This window comes from Geospiza fortis, unplaced genomic scaffold (assembly GCF_000277835.1).
Source record: "Geospiza fortis unplaced genomic scaffold, GeoFor_1.0 scaffold102, whole genome shotgun sequence".
Lineage (NCBI taxonomy): Eukaryota > Metazoa > Chordata > Aves > Passeriformes > Thraupidae > Geospiza > Geospiza fortis.
In genome coordinates, this window is record NW_005054373.1 from 2332791 (window position 1) to 2350309 (window position 17519).

The window sequence follows — 17519 nt, forward strand, 5'->3', positions numbered from 1 at the left end:
CTGTGGGGCTGCAGCTCTGGAATCCCCCACGCTTGGGAGGTGAGCACACAGCAGCGTGTGAGGCTCTCAGCCTTGGCCTGTTCGTGCTGCAGCTGCATCCCAAGGCAGGTGGATTCTCCTCCCTGCTTTCCTGAAAAGCAGAATGGATGAAACCTGTTGTAAAAAAACCTGATTTCTTTGCAGTTTGCTTTTCTGCCCTCTGACCAGGGGAGAATCTTTGCTCCTAATTGGAAAATATCTTAGCCCAGCCTAGTGCTGTGTGAAGCCTGTGCATTATTCAGCTCTGTATCCCCAAGGCAAAAAAATCCATTAGCTCCCGGAGCCAAAAGGAATTAAAAGTTTGAATAAGCCTGCTGACTGCCTCACCACTTGGTTATCAGTGCCTGCAACTGCCAGACTGCTGCCATTAGGGAAGGAGGGCAGGGAATGCAGGGGTGCCCTGAGAGCTGCTGCTGCTCGGGGTGCTCGGATCCTGCAGGGTCCCGACAGGAATGAAAGCCTTGATGGATGGAGCCAGGGCTTGGCTATATTGGGCTAAGAATCTGTTCCCTCACAAACATGCTGAATATTTTGGGGGTGGCCTGAGCAGTCCCCATCCTTTGTGCTGTCCTGCAGGAAGCCTGAAAGCTGCTCACTGCCCTGTGGATGGGGTTCCTGTGAGAGACACGACCAAATTCCACTGCTCAGATGCTTTTCTTATTTTTAGGTGGCTGGAAATAAGCTTTGCAGTTGCCAGCACTGGGCTCTGAAGGGCATTGTTGACCCAGAAACCTGATAATTATCCCTTCAGATAATTATCCCTTCAGAGCAGAGTGTTTTGGAAGCTTGATGCTCTCATAATTTTTACCAACATGAAACCTACTTTCTGTTTATCAGCAATTTCCTGCTCCTACTGATTATCCCTTACAGGTGCTAAAAGCCTGATGTCATCAGTGGCCTAACTATGGCAGCAGAATTCTGGGAAAATTAGCTTTTTGATTACAATTTCTGCCAAATCTGCATGTGCAGCGGCAGATTAATATTTTTGTATGTCCTACTTAAAATCACTGTTGATATTTCTCCGTAACAAGGAAGGGCTTTGCTGATTTAAAGACCCATTTTGGCAGCATGCTGAAGGTGTTCCTCTTGTGTTCTGCTGTTGTGGTGGGAATTTTTCTCCTGTTGATCCTGAAGGAAAGATTTTGTGCCCAGGCAGGCCTGGCATGCCTGACAGGGAATTGGGGGATTGAATAACTTGGGAATACCTCGGGAATACCTCAGGAAAATCTTTCCTTGTGCCCTAAGGCCGCACTGTTTGTTTTCTCCTGCAGACCACGGGGCTGGTTGAGAAGTGGGAGTGGAAGAAGGAGGATGTGATCCTGCACGTGCTGCCTCTGCACCACGTCCACGGGGTGATCAACAAGCTGCAGTGCCCGCTGTGGGTGGGAGCCACGTGCGTCATGTTCCCGGAATTCAGCGCGCACTCGGTGAGCCCAGGGGAACCCAGCAGCAGCAGTGCCTGGGCAGTGCACTCACAGCAGCTCTGGGAAGGAGTTCCTGAGGAATTCCAGCCCTTCAGCCACTGGCTGTGCATGGTTCACAAAGGTTCCCAAAGGGAATTCCCAAAGGGAATTGCTTGGGTGCTCAGCCTGGAGTAGATGTGCTCTTCCAGAGGGTACAGCTCGTGTGTGTGATGTTGGAATGGGAATGCTGCTCTGCCCCTCCCAGCCTGGGGGTGGGTGGACCCTTCTGTGCCCACTGAGAGTGTTTCCATCCAGAATTAGGGTTGTGGATTTTTTTTGCTGCCAGGAATGATGGAAATACTGGTTTTTCTCTTGTGTGTTAGTGGTGTGCTAATTGCTGAATTCTTTAGTGACTTGCATTTCCCAGAATCCCCAAAACACTGAGGCTGGGAAAGACCTCCAAGGTCACCAAGTCCACCCTGTGACCAATCCCCACTTTGGTCACCCAGCTGAGAGCACTGAGTGCCATGTCCAGTCATTCCTTGGACATCTCCAGGGATAGGGCTTCCACCACCTCCCTGGGCAGCCCCTTCCAAATTTTCCCCTTCCAGTCCTACATCCTTCGTGTTTTGTATTGCATTGCATGGCACAACACAGCCTTTTGAGTTTCTTGCAGCCCAGGTAAGGGAAATCCTGGTTTTCCTCGCTTACTTGGAAAGGTGGCTCTTCCTCTGTGGAGAAACAAGAGTTAACAGAGCTGTTGGGTTGGACTCAGTGATGTGAGAGTGAGTTTCTGGATCCAGACCTTTCTTGCAGAAAGGCAGGAGGGAAACCTTACTGGAATGATGCTGTTAAAATGTTATTTTCTATCTGAGCCAGGAAACACCAGTGCCAGCGTTCTGGTGCTCCTTTGTGCCCTGCAGCAGTGGCAGTCCGTGGGGAGAGGGGAAGGGACAGGCAGCAGTAAAGGTGGAACAGGTTCTACATTTCCCAGCCTCTGGGATGCAGCACTGTCCATCCACATCTCCCAGTGTCCTGGGTGGTGTCTGCAGTGTCACTGTTAAGGGACAGCTGGGTTTTCAGGTGCTGCTGCTGCTCAGAGCAGAAAGGAAACAGAGGTGTGTTGTCACTGCAGAGTTCCCTGGGAAAGCCAAAGGAGCCCGTGCTGGGTAACTGCCCCGGCTGCTCTCCCTGTGTGTGCTTATCCACGTGCTGGGAAGGCTTGTCCCATGGGAAGGACCAAGTGCACAGTGTGGGATACACCTGGGAGCCTCTGGCTGTGCTGCTGCCAGGTGAGGGCAGGCCCAGAGCCACCGCAGGGCCGGGTGATTCTTCACAGCTCATTTCTGCTTCTCAGAGCAGCAGCCACAGAAAACGCACACTTCCCTTTTCTGTCAGGGGGCTCTGACACCTGAGCACTGGTCCTTTCTGGGGGGACAGCCCCAGAATCTCAGCAGGGCAGCTCTGCACTTCCAGAGTAAACTGGCAGGATGCTGTGGTAGAAGGCAGGACGGTCCCTGGCTGCCATAGCCTGTGCTTTCACCCCAATGATTGCTGCCGAATTGTCCTCCCCGCCGTTAGGGTGACCCCGAAGGCCGGGGGTGCAGCGGGGCTGTGCTGGAGATGGCGCGGAGAGGCTGGAGCGGAGCCTCTGGAGGGCGCGGTGCTCCGCATCCTGTGCCACCGGTGATTGATGCTCCCTCGCACCCCAGCGCTCTCCTCTGCTCCCTCCCGACGTCCGCGAATCAATGAGCTGACGTTGAGGGATGGGGTCGGGATGGGGGAGCGGGACCCCTCTCCTGCCTGCTCTGATCAAAGCTGTCCCCAGATGTGGCACCAGGGACGCGCGGGGACAGCGCCGGGGCGGCCGCTTGACCCTGGAGCTGAACTTGGGCGCGGAGGGCGGCAGGCGCCGGGCGGGGCTCCCGGGGGCTCTGCGGGACGGCATTTGCTCCTCTGGTTTCTTTTATTCCCGTTATTTTTCCGAGGGCCTCCCGTGGGAGCCGCAAGTGGTTTGATCGACACTCCAAAGCGAGCACGGGAGGGTAAATAAGGCTTTCTCCAGGAGTTTATTGCAAGCTGCCTTTCAGTTCCACTCTATTTTCACCAGCTGTTTACAAAGTGCCCTTTGCTACTGCAATCAGCTTGCAGCAAAGCAGCAGTGGAGGATTTTGCCAAAGGAGCCCGAGTTTTGCCGTGTGCTTTTTTCCTTGGCTGCACCTTGAGAAAGCAGCCAATTATAGTGTGATATAAAGAAACTCGACTGGCAGCTAAAACACTTGACAGGCTGATCAAAACAAGGCGAGGAACTTACTCTCAACCTGCTGCAGACATATTTAGCCTTGAGTGATACTGGCAAAGGTTCAAGAGAAACCGCAGCAGCACGCCCGATGTGTGTTTGGTTTCTAATCACTAACACTTCATTATACAAAATAAATACTTTATTATTACAGTGTTTATTAAATTACATAATTTGCGGCGTGCCTTATAGTCGTGGATACAGATGGCAGTCTGGTTTTGGTGGTGGGAATAATGCTCTTTTTTCTTTTTTTTTTTTTTTTCCTGAGAAGACATTCCCAGCCCCAGACCACAGCTTGCTTGTTGTTCCCCACCGTGCAGGGGTAGGAGGTGGCAGCTTTCAGACCTTTACGTCTGTTTTTGGGAGCTGTCCAAGGAAAGGTTAAAAATCAGGACTGTGGAGTAGCACAGTGTCCTGACCAACATCCTTCTCCTCACTAAAACAGCATCTGATGTCTGTGGCTACTGCTGAGGCCACGACAACTCATTAAAGTGTGCTGAGGTGCCTCAAGCGTGAAAGTTGCTGCATAAAATCAGATTCTTTTTATTAAATGAGGACATCCATTACGCTGCACTAGCTACTGTACATGTTATAATTCACTTTATAGCACCATCTGTTAAGACTGTCTTGCTTAAGCTTTTCGTAGCATTTTTTTATTGCAAGTTATTAAAAAATATGGCTGCATCTATTAATCATTTATTAATAAAGGGTTTATAAATGGACCCTCAGTTTCCAGAATTAGTCGACTCGTACGTGATGTACTGAGTCCCCTGTGCTCATGCTCCTTGGGGTGCAGTGTCTCCACAGGGAGCCCCTGGGAGCACATCCAGTGCTCCTGTCTGTGCTTCTGGGGTTGGGAAGGGCAGGGATGGCTCTGGGGGAGACTTCAGCACAGGTGGGTGTGGAGCAGGCAGGAGAGCAGCAGTGAGCCCAGGGGTGTGCTGCCAGCAGCTGTGTGGGGATGGCTGGCTGTGGTGTTACTGGTTTGTTGTTTCATTGGTTTTCAAGGGTGAGAACCTCCTCTGGAGCCAGAGCAAGCTGCAGCCTCAGCATCCCTGTGTGATCCTCCCTCCATATCCTGCTCCCAGGCTGAGTTTGCTCTTCCAGCTGCACTGTTCTGTTTGCATTTCCAGCTGCTGCTGACCTGTCCCAGATGCTGGAGTGGGAATTTCTTGTCCAGGGATTTTAAAGGTGCTGTGTTTGTACAAATTTTGTGCGTTTTGGTGACAGAGGCGAAGAGGTGAATGTCTCTGTTAAGGAAGGAGTGCAGGGTGAGCCTTCTCCTCCTGGCCAAGTGCTTTTGGAAGGCTCTGAGCATCACCAAGCCCCCTCTGGAGCATCCATTCTCAGTGACTGTCTTCCTCCATCTCCCTCCCTGCATCAGCTCAGGCACAGCCTGTGGTGAGATTGTTGCTCTGTGGAAATGTCAGTGAGTCTGGAGAGACAGACCTGGGGAAGCCAAGTGTCCCTTGTGCTTGCTGTGACAGTCACACTCTGGTGTCCCCATTCCAGACCAGGCACTCCTTGGACAGGACCCTTTTGGAGCAAATGAGGTCAGTCTGGTTTACAGGATCCTCTGCTGTGGTTTTTGGACAAAAAGGATCAATTTTGGGCTTGAACAAGAGGAAGGGCTTGTCTTTGCCTTGGACACCCCTGATCTTGCCTTGAGGGGAAGATGTTCTAATGGCAGAAGGTTCCCTGACAGCTCTCTGCATTGATAAACACAAGAGCAGATCCTGGGAGGCCTTCCAGCCTCTTGTGCAGAGTGGGAAATAGGAGCACTGAAGAACCTGAAGGAGGAAACTTGCAGTGCTGAGTGATGTGAGAAGCTGATGGAAATCTCCGCTCCGGGTGAGCCAGTTGTGGCGTGTGCTGCCCGCTCAGCCCTGCTGGGCAGCTTTGAGCTGTGATGTGCTGCCTGTGCAGTGACAGCCCTGGCTGTGCCCTGCAACCCCTTCCATGATGAATATGCCAAGATGCAGATTTCCTGCCCTGCAGTTCCAGGAGCTGCTGTTTCAGTGCCAGCCTCGCTGCGTGTCTGACTTAAGGTGCTCCAAGGATCAAGGCCTCTAAAAACCATGCCCTGTTTTACAATGTCACACTCAAAGCCATCAAAATAATCTTGTTTGGAGCCTTCTTTCTAGGGAAATAGGAAAACTGTGTGCCCAGAGGTGGTGTGTGATTCAGGAAAGCTCTCCTGGTGTCCTGTCCCCCGTGGCACCTTTTCCCTGTGGTAGGAGGGAGCTGCAGGCCTGGCACAGGATGAGTGGGAGGTGTTGCTCCAGGGTGCTGCTGCATCGTGTGCTCACAGCCCTGAATTCCTGAAGGCCAGGGCTGTATCTGGGAGCAAACTTTGTCCTTGTCACTGGTGTTCTGTGTGTGAGCCAGGCTGGGCTGGGTGCTGGGGCTGTCTACCTTGCCTGGGCTGCACAGGGACATCCAGGGCTTGGCAGTCGCTGTTGCCTCCGGGAGGGAGAAGGGTGCACTGCACTGAGCCTCTCCCCTGGATCTGTCACTTCTGCAAACATCACTCTGGGCAGCTCTTTTGGTTTATTTTTAAAAGAAAAGCAAATCCAAGCAGAGGAGACTGAGCTCCAATATCCAGGCACGCTGGGGATCGCGGCCCCCATCCAGTTTCAGCTGGAGAGAGGCTGAAAGTCTTTTCATCTGTTAATGGGAGGCTTCAGAGGAGTAATTTTATTTCAAACTCAAAGAGGAGTCGGTGGAGGGAGGAGCGGGTCACTAGTGAATGGATTATGTTTGATCACTTCTCACAGACCTGGCTTTAAAAAGTTAGAGGTTTTCTTTCCCATCTCCCCAGATCTGCCGTCTGTCCTCAGCATCTGTTCCCAAGTAATGGCTTTTGATGTGTGTGGGGAAATATAAAAAATGGAACCAGAGCCTGTCATATTTACTTATATTTCCAGGTCCCAGGGAAAGCACTTGCTCCTTTCAGAATGCCTCCAGCATAGGAAGGGTTTAAAAGCTTCAGCCTGGAATGCAGAGGGGCCATCAAACTGTGCTGATGAATAAATGATTAAAACCAGAGTCGCACAGAGCACAAACAGTTTGGGGTTATTACAAACATGAGGCGAAGCCACCGAGGGCCTGATTTCTCTTTGAAGAGAAGAATGTTTCTCCCTCTCTGCATATTGGTCGTGAAGTGTTGGAAGCTCAGTCCCTGGGAGAGAGCAGAGCTCCCCTTGGTGCTCTCCTACCTCATGTGCCCATCTGCTTTTCTGGGATAAATTGGTGTTGGATGTGTGTGCGTGGTCCTGCAGTCCCTTGGCTGCTGCTGTTGAGTTACAGGAGCTTCCCACCCTTGTGTTTGGCACAGGATCTCACCAAAGAAGCAGCTGCTTTGGCCACAGCCCTGCTGCTCCCACAGACATTCCAAAAATCACTGGCATCCCTTTTCCTCGATGGTGCTTCCCACATGGCAGCAGTCAGTGCTAAACACAGACCCATCTCCCCGAGCAAGAGGGAAGTAAAGGGCTGAGTTAACCTTGCATTAGAGGCATTGTTATTTTTGAAAGGGTTTGAAAAGATTCAATTACAACAGAAAATGGCACAATAATTTTGTAGAAGAGAGGAGCTGTTGTGTCTGTCAATGGAGGCTGCACCGCGGGCTGGCTGTGATCCGTTTGTGGGCTGATGGAAAAATCCGTGCTGATATTTGCTTCCCTTACAGCTTGTAGTTCTTCTGGCTGGTTTTGGGAATCTTCTATCAGCCAAAATCTTACATGGTTTAGCACATAACTGGGTTTGCCACTGTTTCTTCTCCTTCTGCATGAGAAGATGCCCAGGTATTGGATTTGGTGTTTCTGGCTGGTCTGGGGCATTGCACATCTCCCTCTCTAAAGGGAAAAGTTGTTGCCTTTTCTCCTCTCTGCTCACATCTCTTCCTTAAGGTGATTTTAGCAGGTCTGGAGGCTGGTTGGGAAGGTTGCTGTATGGACTGACCATCCTCACTCACCATCTGTGTGCTGGGAAAAATACGTGGGAAAAATCTCCCAGCTGTGCCTTGCTGTGCTTGTTTTGTACCCACTGGTGTCATTTTCTCCTTTTTTTTTTTTCCTTTAATGATGGCAAATCCCACTGGCCAGCTCATGATATGCTTTAGAGCAGTGGGAGGGGAGGAAAATCAGGAATGTCATGCTGACAGGAAGGCTCTTGGGAACATTAGGTCTCCCTCTTCTCTGCTGGCACAGGCAGCCCTGACCTGAAGCATTCTCTGCTGTCGTTGCTGGTGGGAAGCTCTATCCACTCTTGCTTTCTTGCAGTGAGAAACTTTTTGTTTCTAACCCTTGGTTATCTTAAAAGGAATCTTGATCCATCTCCTGGGGATATTCCATGGAAAGGCTGCAGCTCCCCTTCTTTGCAGAGCCTGGCAGCCCTGGCATGTGGTGCCACGTTTGCTTCCCAAATCCATGACTTTTTAAAAGCACTTGGAGGTATCAGGTGAGCACAACAAAACAGAGCTTTGGGCTGCCCTGTGCACGGGGAATGAACGTGGTGACAGTGACAGGGGATAACCCAGGGGGTGGACAGTGCTGCTCCAGGCCTGGAGGTGTGCTGGGTGCTGCAAGGACAAAGCTGGGGCCTTGCACGGGGTTGATTGATTAGTGCCAGGTAACGAGGCTTTCCCAGACCCTTCTCTCAAAGCCTGCAGTTACAGTTGGAAGCCAGGAATAGCTGCTCCAGCTGGCTGGGCAGTGCCAAGCCCTCCGGCCAGCTTGGGCTCTGCGGAGCGCTCGGAGCTGCCAGCTTTGTACCACGGCTTAGTCCTGCTAAAACACATGGGAAGGATCCAGATTTGGCTGAGCAGGAGCAGAGCAGGTGGAGAGGTTTGGCTGTCAGCAGATCACCCCAGCAGCTGGTGGCACAGATCCAAAGGCAGCTGCTTATCCTCAGCAAGGGGCTGTTGCTGGGTGAGCTGGACTGACACGGAAAAGCTGCTCCTGTGGCTGCAGTGCAGGAGGGAGGATTTTATCTAAGGCAGGAGTTGAGCTGGCACATGGGGACAGGGGGCTCTGGGGTGCCAGGGAGACTTGCTCTGTTTGGATGGGTTTGGGGTTTTTCAGATCCAAAGTCATGTGACAAAAGCTCTGCTGGGTGGCCAGACTGGAAGTCTGCCTGTGCTCCCACAGCTGTTCAGGACTTGGGAAGGCAAAACAAAATCACACAGCAAGGATTGAACAACCCCGAGCATCTGTTTCCCTTCAATCCCCTCGGTACAGTCTGGTCCCTGCTTGCCATCACACGTCCTTCCCTGGCCACAGCAATGGCTCTGGGGAGCACCAGGCTGAGGAGGGCAGATCCATCCAGCCCTGGCTTTGGAGAGCTCCTTCTCCATCCTGCTGCCTAGAATGGGAAAGATACTGGGGAAAATGGGGGCTGGGAAATGATGCCATGGGTTTTAGCTTTTATGTTTTTCAGGTTCTCTGCTGCCTGGTGTGTAACTCTGAAACTTCCCATGAGGTGTTAGTAGGGTCTCTTCACAGGGTGGTTGGACAAAACAATCCTTTCCCAGCTGGAGAATCAAGGACAGCCTTACCCAAAAAGCACAAACAGCTGTGAAGGGAAGGGGGCAAGGCAGGGGCTTGAGACTTCATGACCTGGAGCTGTAACTGGACAATTGAACCCAATATATAGATGAACCAAAACTTATAAAAGTGTAAAAACCTGTGACTGGGATCCATCTTGGATTCAACCTGGGTGCAGCCCTGGCCAGGCTCTTGTGCTGCCCAAGGTGTGTTCTTTTAAGGCCTTTCAGTAAATACCTATCTTGTCCATTTAGCTCTGTCTGGTCTCTGTTCCAGACCAGCCTCTCAAGGCAGCAGTTCAAACACAGGGGAGGTTAGAGCCCTGTAAATGCAATTTTACCTAATCTGGCTGGTAGGGGGGTTTCTGCAGGGACTGAAATGTTCCCTGTCTGGATGTATCACCCACCAGTGCAGGAAGTCACATCCCAGTTCTGCTTTCCTTTCCCAGGGCATCTCACAGTGCTCACGTCCCACCTGCCGGGGTGTGCAGTGACTCTGCACCTTGTGCATTCATCTCTCCCCATGAGGGCCAGCCCTGGGCTGGGGGCAGCGTGAGCTCCCTCCTGTAGGGTGGGACAGTGCCTCTGTGCGTGTGTCCTGCTCTGTTAACCACAACCCCCGGTGCTGGGAGGGCTTTTAGGAGCTGATTGTTCTGGAGCAGCGGAGTGCGAGCTGCGGGGGGAGGAGGAGAAGGGGATGAAAGGGAGCAGAGCGAGCAGAACAGAGGGAAGGGGCAGAGTGACAGCATGAAGGAGAATCCCTGGCTCACCTTCAATCAAGGCCTGCCTCGCCTGGCTCGTGTGCAGCTGAGCGTGCCGGGGAGCGCCGAGGCAGCGCTCGGCATCAGGAGCTGTTAGGGAACACATTTGTCACCGGGGGGCAGGGACAGAGCACGGGGACAGAGGGCTCTGATTTATTGATGGCTTTGCTTCCCTCCTGCCTTGGGAAGAGCTTACCTGGCAGGGAGAGTGCTGAGGTGTGGGAGCAATGGGCTCACGTGTGAGTGTTGTGCCTCTGAGCTGTGGTTGGCTCCCATCCCTGAGGTGTCGTTGTCCCCATCCCAGCAGAGCTTCATTCCCCCCCTATGAATGGGGGCTGCTGGAATTTGCCCCTATTCGTAGTTCCCACAGGCCAGCAGGAGTTGCAGCTGAAGAACATTATTCCCACAGGGATCATTCTTTTCAGGAAGAGTGTGGTTGGGGTGGTGGCTCTCCTGAAAAGCTGCTGTCTGCTGCTGTCCCTGCTTTGCCTGTGCATTCTGATGGCTCCCCTGAGCTCGCCAGGGACATGGCTGTCTCACAGCACCTCACCACTTTCATGAAGTCTCACTCCCAGTGCCTGATCTCCCTCTTCCCAGAGGTTGAAGTCCATGGGCTCCAAGCTGTGTATTGTGTGTCAGGTGTGGGATGTGTCTTTCCAAAGAAGAGCTGCCATGCTTTGGAAGACTGGTGGCTGTGTGCAGCCTTTGAAAAGCTGTGCATGAGAAGGGAATGAGCTGATTCTGCCACAAGCTTCCATCTTCATGAGCAAATTCTTGGCTGCAACATGACAGGGCTGACAAATGCCATTTCCATCATCTCATGATAGTGGGTGGGGGATCCACTGGTGGGACGAGAGATGAACGTTGTGCCTTGGGAAATAAGGGCATGATGAAAGTTGGGATCTTGTTTTGGACAGGGATGGGGGCACACAACAGCTTCCAGCTGTACTCCCAAGAAATCTTGGGTAGCAAAGGTGCATTTTCATCCATGTGTGTTCCCTTCCTCCCTAGGTGTGGAAGAAGCTCCTGAGCTCCCAAGCTCCCCGTGTCAATGTGTTCATGGCAGTGCCCACCATCTATGCCAAGCTGATGGAATATTATGATGAGCATTTCACCCAGCCCCAGGTGCAGGATTTTGTGCGTGCCTACTGCCAGGAGAACATCAGGTGGGTGAGCTGCTGGCTCTCTGGGTGCTCCAGGTTTTCCTTTCAGCATCACCTCTTTCAGTGCTGGCTGTTGTGCTTTGGTGTCTCTGTGACAGGAACAAGGGTGACATTATTTAATTATGAGCCACTCTTGCATGGGAGAGCCAGAAGGGGCTCGTTATGTGTCACCCTGTGTAACACATGGCTGAGGCCTTTGTCCTGCAGCCCAGCCTTGTACTCCAGGATCTCTTGTAAGAGGCTGTCCTGGTTAACTTAAACCCCATATCAGGCTGAGAATGTGAGGGACATCTTTGGTGCTGGTTAAAAGCATTTTGGGGCTGCAGGTTTTACGCAGAGCTGTTTGTGCCCCTGTGTCAGGCTGCAAACTCCCTGGAGCAAAGGTGCTCTCAGACACTCTCTTACGTGGCCTTTCCCTGTGCAGGCTAATGGTGTCAGGCTCAGCAGCCCTGCCTGTGCCTGTCCTGGAGAAGTGGAAGAGCATCACGGGGCACACCTTGCTGGAGAGGTATGGGATGACTGAGATTGGGATGGCGCTTTCTAACCCTCTGCATGGAGTCCGAGTCCCAGGTAGGAGTCTCCAGGGGTGCCCCTGTTTGGAGGCCTTTGCTGGGAGTGCTCTGGGGTGTTCTGTGCACATGAGTGAGGAGAGGCCCTGCTAGGAACAAGGCTGCTGGGAATTGGCACTGGGGATTCAGGACGTGGATGTGTGGGAAGGTGCTGCTGGGTTGCCCAGGGATCAAAGCTGTGTGTGCAGAGCTGGCAGTGGTGCCCACTGGCCTGACCAGGCTGGCACACTCCAGACTGATGCTCTGTTACTTCCAAAATCTTAGTGAATTGAGGGAGTGTTTCTTCAGCTCCTGCTGCCTGGAGTTGTATTTCTGGGTGGTGTCACACAGGATTCTCCACACAGCAGTGCTTGTCCAACCCATGAGTGCAGAACACTCAAAATAGGACGTCTGCTCACTCTTATTTTAGTGCCTGTTTCTTGCCTCTTCAGGAATTCAAAATTGTCACACCTCGCTGTACGCTCGGCCTGTTCTCTCCTTGTCTTTCCCCCCCTTCTCTGAGCTACACTTTGTGATTCCTCTCCATAGCTGTACTTTCTGGAACCTAGAAATAAATTGATCTGAGACATTGCAAATGTGAAATGCCCCCACTCTCCCTGTGGTTGGAGCGTGGCCATCTGTGTGCCCACCCTGTGCCACCTGCCTCCCCACAGGCTGTCTGTGCAGGCATGGCACCATATGCAGCCTCCTGGGGAACTGGTGTTACCCCAGAGGGGGTCCTGGGTGTCACAGCTTCCCACAGCACCCCAATCCCATGGGATGCAGGAGCTGGGTCCTGCAGGGGTGGCACAGGGAGAGGAGAAGCCAAAACTCCCCCTCATTGACTCCCCAGCCTGAGAACAGCTTGAAACACAAACTCTGTTTTAGTTTTGCAGGGTAACTGTCATTCCCTCACCCCACCTCAGCCAGATTTATCTCCCTCCAGCAGGCAGGAGAGGGAAGCAGGCAGGAAAAACAAGACTCCCATCTGCAGGAGCTCGAGCTGTGTGTGAGCCCCACACCCCAGGGTGACAGGGCAGGGATCATTGCACCGTCCTTGTGGAATATTTGCTTTTTATTGATTTCCATGAGGGAAAAGGAGTGGAGACTCCAGAAATTTCCCAGGGGACTGAAAGAGAAAAGGAATAAGACTGAAAGTAGCATGGCAGTGCACAAGCTGGCATCCAGAATGGCAGCTCCTGCCCCAGAGCTGGTGGCTGTGCTCCTGAGGGCTCCTGAGGCATCATCCCTGTGGATGCTGGGGCCTGCAGGGGGCCTGGGCACAAACCCTCTTGTGCAGCCAGAGCAGAGGGGCTGGGGTCTGTCCCTCCAGCCCCATCCAGGGGCTCCTGCAGCCCCCAGAGGGGAGACAAGTGTCTCACAAAGGTGGGGATCAGCAAGAAGCCGTACAGAAAGGAGGCTATAATTGAATAGGCTTGATTAATTTATTTCAGGAAGTGTCAGCTGGGAAGCAGATGGGTGAAGCTGAGGCATAATTTACTGGAGCTGTGAAAAAGCTTTTGATCTAGTGCCCTGTTAGAGGCTGGGTAGGAGGTCGCCAGGTACCACAGAGATCCCAGAGGCAGCTGATGGTGGGCTGGGAGCAGGGGACACCTGCCAGAGGGTCTCTCCTGGAGTGGGAGCAGCACACGTCCTTCTCCCCTGCTCTGACCTGTTGGAGTGAGCCCAGAGGAGGCACCAGCAGGGTCAGAGGGGTGCAGCACCTCTGCTGAGAGAATTGGGATTGTTCAGCCTGGAGAAGAGAGGGCTTTGGGGTGACCTAATTGTGGCCTTCCAGTTCCTGAAAGGACCTACAGGGAAGATGGAGTGTGTACAAGGGCCTGGAGTAACGAGACAAGGGGGAATGGCTTCACAATTAACTTTAGGTTTAGATTAGATATTAGTAAGAATTTCTTGGCTGTGAGGGTGGTGAGGCCCTTCTCTGGGTGCCAGAGCAGCTGTGGCTGCCCCTGGATCCCTGGCAGTGTCCAAGGCCAGGCTGGACTGGGCTGGGAGCAGCCTGGGACAGTGGAAGGTGTCCCTGCTCATGGCAGGAGGTGGAATGAAATGAGCTTTAAGGTCCTTCCAAACCATTCTGTGATTCATGAGCCTCTGAGGAGAGATCCTGGTGCTTCCCTTGCCCTCTTGCAGGCACTTGGTGTGGCAGGAGAAAGGTGAAGTCCTTGGACCCTGCCCATCCTGCCCTGTCCCTAGCACTGTGTCCCCACTCTCCACCCACAGCACCAGTCTGAAGGGGCAGGCATGGGGTGTGGGAGCTTTAATTTCCAGAAGCAGCAAAGATGAAAGATTTGAAAGATAAATGTTTGCTTGTATATGGTTAAAACCCTGCTTAAAATGCCTCTGTTTTCACCAGCTCTCATTCTAATCCCCCCTGGTGCTGTTACTGTGAAGGGAGATGAATAATTCATGGCCGGAGAATGCCTCACTGGGCCTAATCACCACTTTAATTGGAGGTTTAGATCAGAGGCAGCTAATAGCTGCTACAGCGGGGACTCCGTGTATTGTTGACAGTGAGATCCTTGAGTGCCTTATCATTGGCCTGCTCCAATCCTCCCGGGACACAGCAGCACCAGCTACCCAGATACCGAAGGACACAGAGCATGGGGCCAATTAAATTTATCTGGGAAGAGCTGACAACTTTTTTAAACAGAGGAGAGGGGGTGAAAGCAGAGTGGTGGCACCCCCTCGTGCCTGCAGCGCGGTGACACCGCGGGCGAGGTGCCAGCATTGCTGAGCATCCAGGAGTCTGCACCTTGGAGGGATGCAGAGGGGAAGGAGCAGAGATTTCTCCCCAGTTTCCCCTCAGGATTATGGCTGGGGGAAAAAGGAAGCCAGAGCAGAGTGTTGGCCCCTTCTGATCACCCCAGCTGTGGCTTGATGAAGGCAGGACCTCCTGGGCTGCTCCTTTGGGAACGAGCCCACATTTCTGCTGACCTGTTGGAGTTGGCACAGGGTGTGTTTTGACACGGTGGATAGGCCTGGGAAGCTCCAGTCATTGTTTTTGCACAAATTCTATTATTCCTGTCAGGTTTGTGGAGCTCTAATCAGTGGTAGGGGCTTTTTCAGCCTTTACAGATGTTGATTTCAAAGTTTGTCACTTTTCCTAAATACTAGAAAAGCTTCTCCAGACAGAAACATAAGGAAGCAGCTCTCCACCAGGGACTTGTTTTACATGCTGGTTTTATTTTAGGCAAGCAGGAGAGGAACTGGTGGGGCTGTGTTAGTAACTGTGATCTGAAACACTGTGTGGGGAACATGTCACCTCCTCTGTGCCAGCCCTGTGCTGATCTTTGGTGTCTCATTCCCAAGGGCTGGGACCAGCAGTGGGCACTAATCCTGGAGTCCTGCTGCCCATGAATCAGTGCCCATTTCCATGTTGAGGTCAGCAGCTTGCATCCAGGGAAGGAGCATCTTCCAGGAAGGCATCTGGCTGATCTTGATTTGAAAAATTCCAAGTCTGTGAGAGCTCCTGGCAGTTCCTTGCATTGGTTTCTGCTCCCTCCACGAGCTTTCCAGGACTGGTGCCTGCCCACAGACGTGCCATGTTTTGTGGGCAGATTGGAGTCTGTTCACACACAGTTTTTCACCCTGGGGAAACTGTTCCCACAGAAGTCTAGAAGGTGGCTCCAGCAACCTTCCATGCAACACTGAGGGTGTTTTCTGTGACTTGTTACTTGCTTTGAGGCCTCTTGGAGCCTGCCATGGCAGGTGCAGGATTGTTTATAACACATATGGTGTGATTTTTAGGGTTGTCCTGTGCAGAGCCAGGAGCTGGACTTGATGATCCTTGTGGGATCCAACTTTGTGATTCTCTGATTCCATAAATACCTCGACACTGTACCTCAGGGCACTTCTGCCTCGTGGCTGCCTCCTTGCCCTGCTGCAGCCCCGTGTCTCTGATTCCTGGCAGTGTCTGCCCTGGAGGTGGGAGCAGCCCAGGGGTGCTGGTGGTGAGGGTAGGACGTGGCAGTGCTGTCTGACCAGAGTGCCAAAGGCAGTTCTGAGCAGAGCAGCCACGGATCACGGGGCTGCCACGTCGCTTTGCGTTTATTTCCAGCCAGATTTGCTAATTGTTCGGGTAGTTTTGCTGCAATAAAATCTCACTCCCTCATAGCCCATCTGCTCCTGGCTGATCCTGCAGGGATGCCATAAATCTGGGCTACGACGACATATCCATTTCCATGGCAACTGACCAATGTAGCAGACAAAATCGTGATGTCACGGATAGCAGATCTCCAGGGCTTCAACAGGACAGTGAGACCAGGACAGGGAAAATGCCACTCCAACCCAAATGCCTGAAATATGAGCGACAAGAGGAGCACAGGTCCTGCACTCCCTGCTCTAGGGAATTCCCAGTGTCAAGGTGATCCTGGCAGACCTGGAAAGCATCAACTGGAGGTACTTCAGGGGAAAAAATTGGTCATTCTTAAAGAGCACAGTTACCAATTTATAGAATCACAGAATGGTTTGGTTTGGATGGGATCCTTCAGCTCATCTTGTTCCACCCCCCCTGCCATGGCAGGGACACCTTCCACTGTCCCAGGGTGCCCCAAGCCCTATCCAGCCTGGCCTTGGGCACTGCCAGGGATCCAAAACAGCCACAGCTGCTCTGGGCACCTGTGCCAGGGCCTGCCCACCCTCACAGGGAAGGATTTCTCCCTGATATCCCATCTAACCCTGCTCTCTGGCAGTGGGAAGCCATTCCCCCTTGTCTGCTACTCCAGGCCCTTGTGAAAAGTCCTTCTCCAACTGAATCTCAGTCCTGTCCAGTCCTGCTGAGCCACAGGTTGCTGTGAGCTGCTGTTCCTCTCCCTGCTCACAGGGGATGAAGGTCACAGGCCCCATCAGGAGCCATCTCGTGCCATCGAGAGGCCGAGTGAGACCTGCTGAGCTCTGCTGCCCATCCCACAGGTCGCAGGAACAGAGCTGCCCTCTCTGCTGAGCTCTCAGGTGCTCCCCAGCAAGAACAGGCCCTGAACTTTACCAGGAGGTGGGAAAGCTGCAGGATGGGGAGCTCTGGGTCCCAGATGCAGCTTGGAGCTCAGTAGTGGTGGTTGTGACACTGTGTCAGCTCCTTGGCTTTGAAACTGAAACCTGTGGAAGAACGGGGTGGTTTTGATCCCTGCTTTTCTCCTGTGATGTTTTCTATCCAGTCTATTGATGTCTCCTAAAACTGAGATAATCCCTGGCAATTCTCAGCTGTTAAGCCTTTGCCTCCCCTGTCAGGTGCAGGCTATAGAGGAGCAGAGTAATCTCTGTGCTCTCTCTTTTCACAGCTTTGTGTAGCTTTTGTGGTGCCTTTCTTTTTTTTTTTTTTTTCTTTAAATAAAAACCTAAAAAAGAAACAGCTTCATTCCTGAGCTCTGAAGAGGTGCAGATGTCTTCAAAGAGTGGCCAAGAGAGTCTGTTCAGGGTTGGAGACACATTCAGAGGCATTCCCACACTGCCTGCTCCTGACACACGGTGGGATCACCCCTTCCTGAAGGGACACCCTGCACTAGGAAGTCCTTTAGGCCAGCACAGCCTGCAGGTGCCATTGCTAGAGGAGCAGCTGCTGTTTGCATCCCTGGCTGTGTGCTTTCCCTGCTGTGCCCCTCCCAGGACTCTAGCTGCTCAGAGTGACCCCAAAATGTGTTAGAAAGTCTCTTTTCCCAGCCCAGCGCTCAAAGAAGGAGTCAAAGCTCTTCTGTTCTTGGTCTCAAGGTTGTTTATTGTATCTTATCTATAAAATTCTTTCTCC

At 52.5% G+C, this 17519-nt stretch overlaps 1 protein-coding gene across 3 annotated transcripts in view; it reads left to right on the forward strand.

Moving 5' to 3' along the window:
• ACSF3 (acyl-CoA synthetase family member 3) overlaps positions 1-17519 on the forward strand; it is a 51856-nt gene that overhangs the window by 3136 nt on the left and 31201 nt on the right. For all 3 annotated transcript variants that reach the window (XR_004082144.1, XM_031060165.1, XM_005424774.3), the window contains 3 exons: positions 1311-1466; positions 11059-11213; positions 11635-11780. Coding sequence is in view for 2 of the 3 variants with exons in the window: in XM_031060165.1 (XP_030916025.1) it covers positions 1311-1466; positions 11059-11213; positions 11635-11780 (457 nt within the window). In the remaining variant the exon portion in view is untranslated. The remainder of the gene's footprint in view (positions 1-1310; positions 1467-11058; positions 11214-11634; positions 11781-17519) is intronic.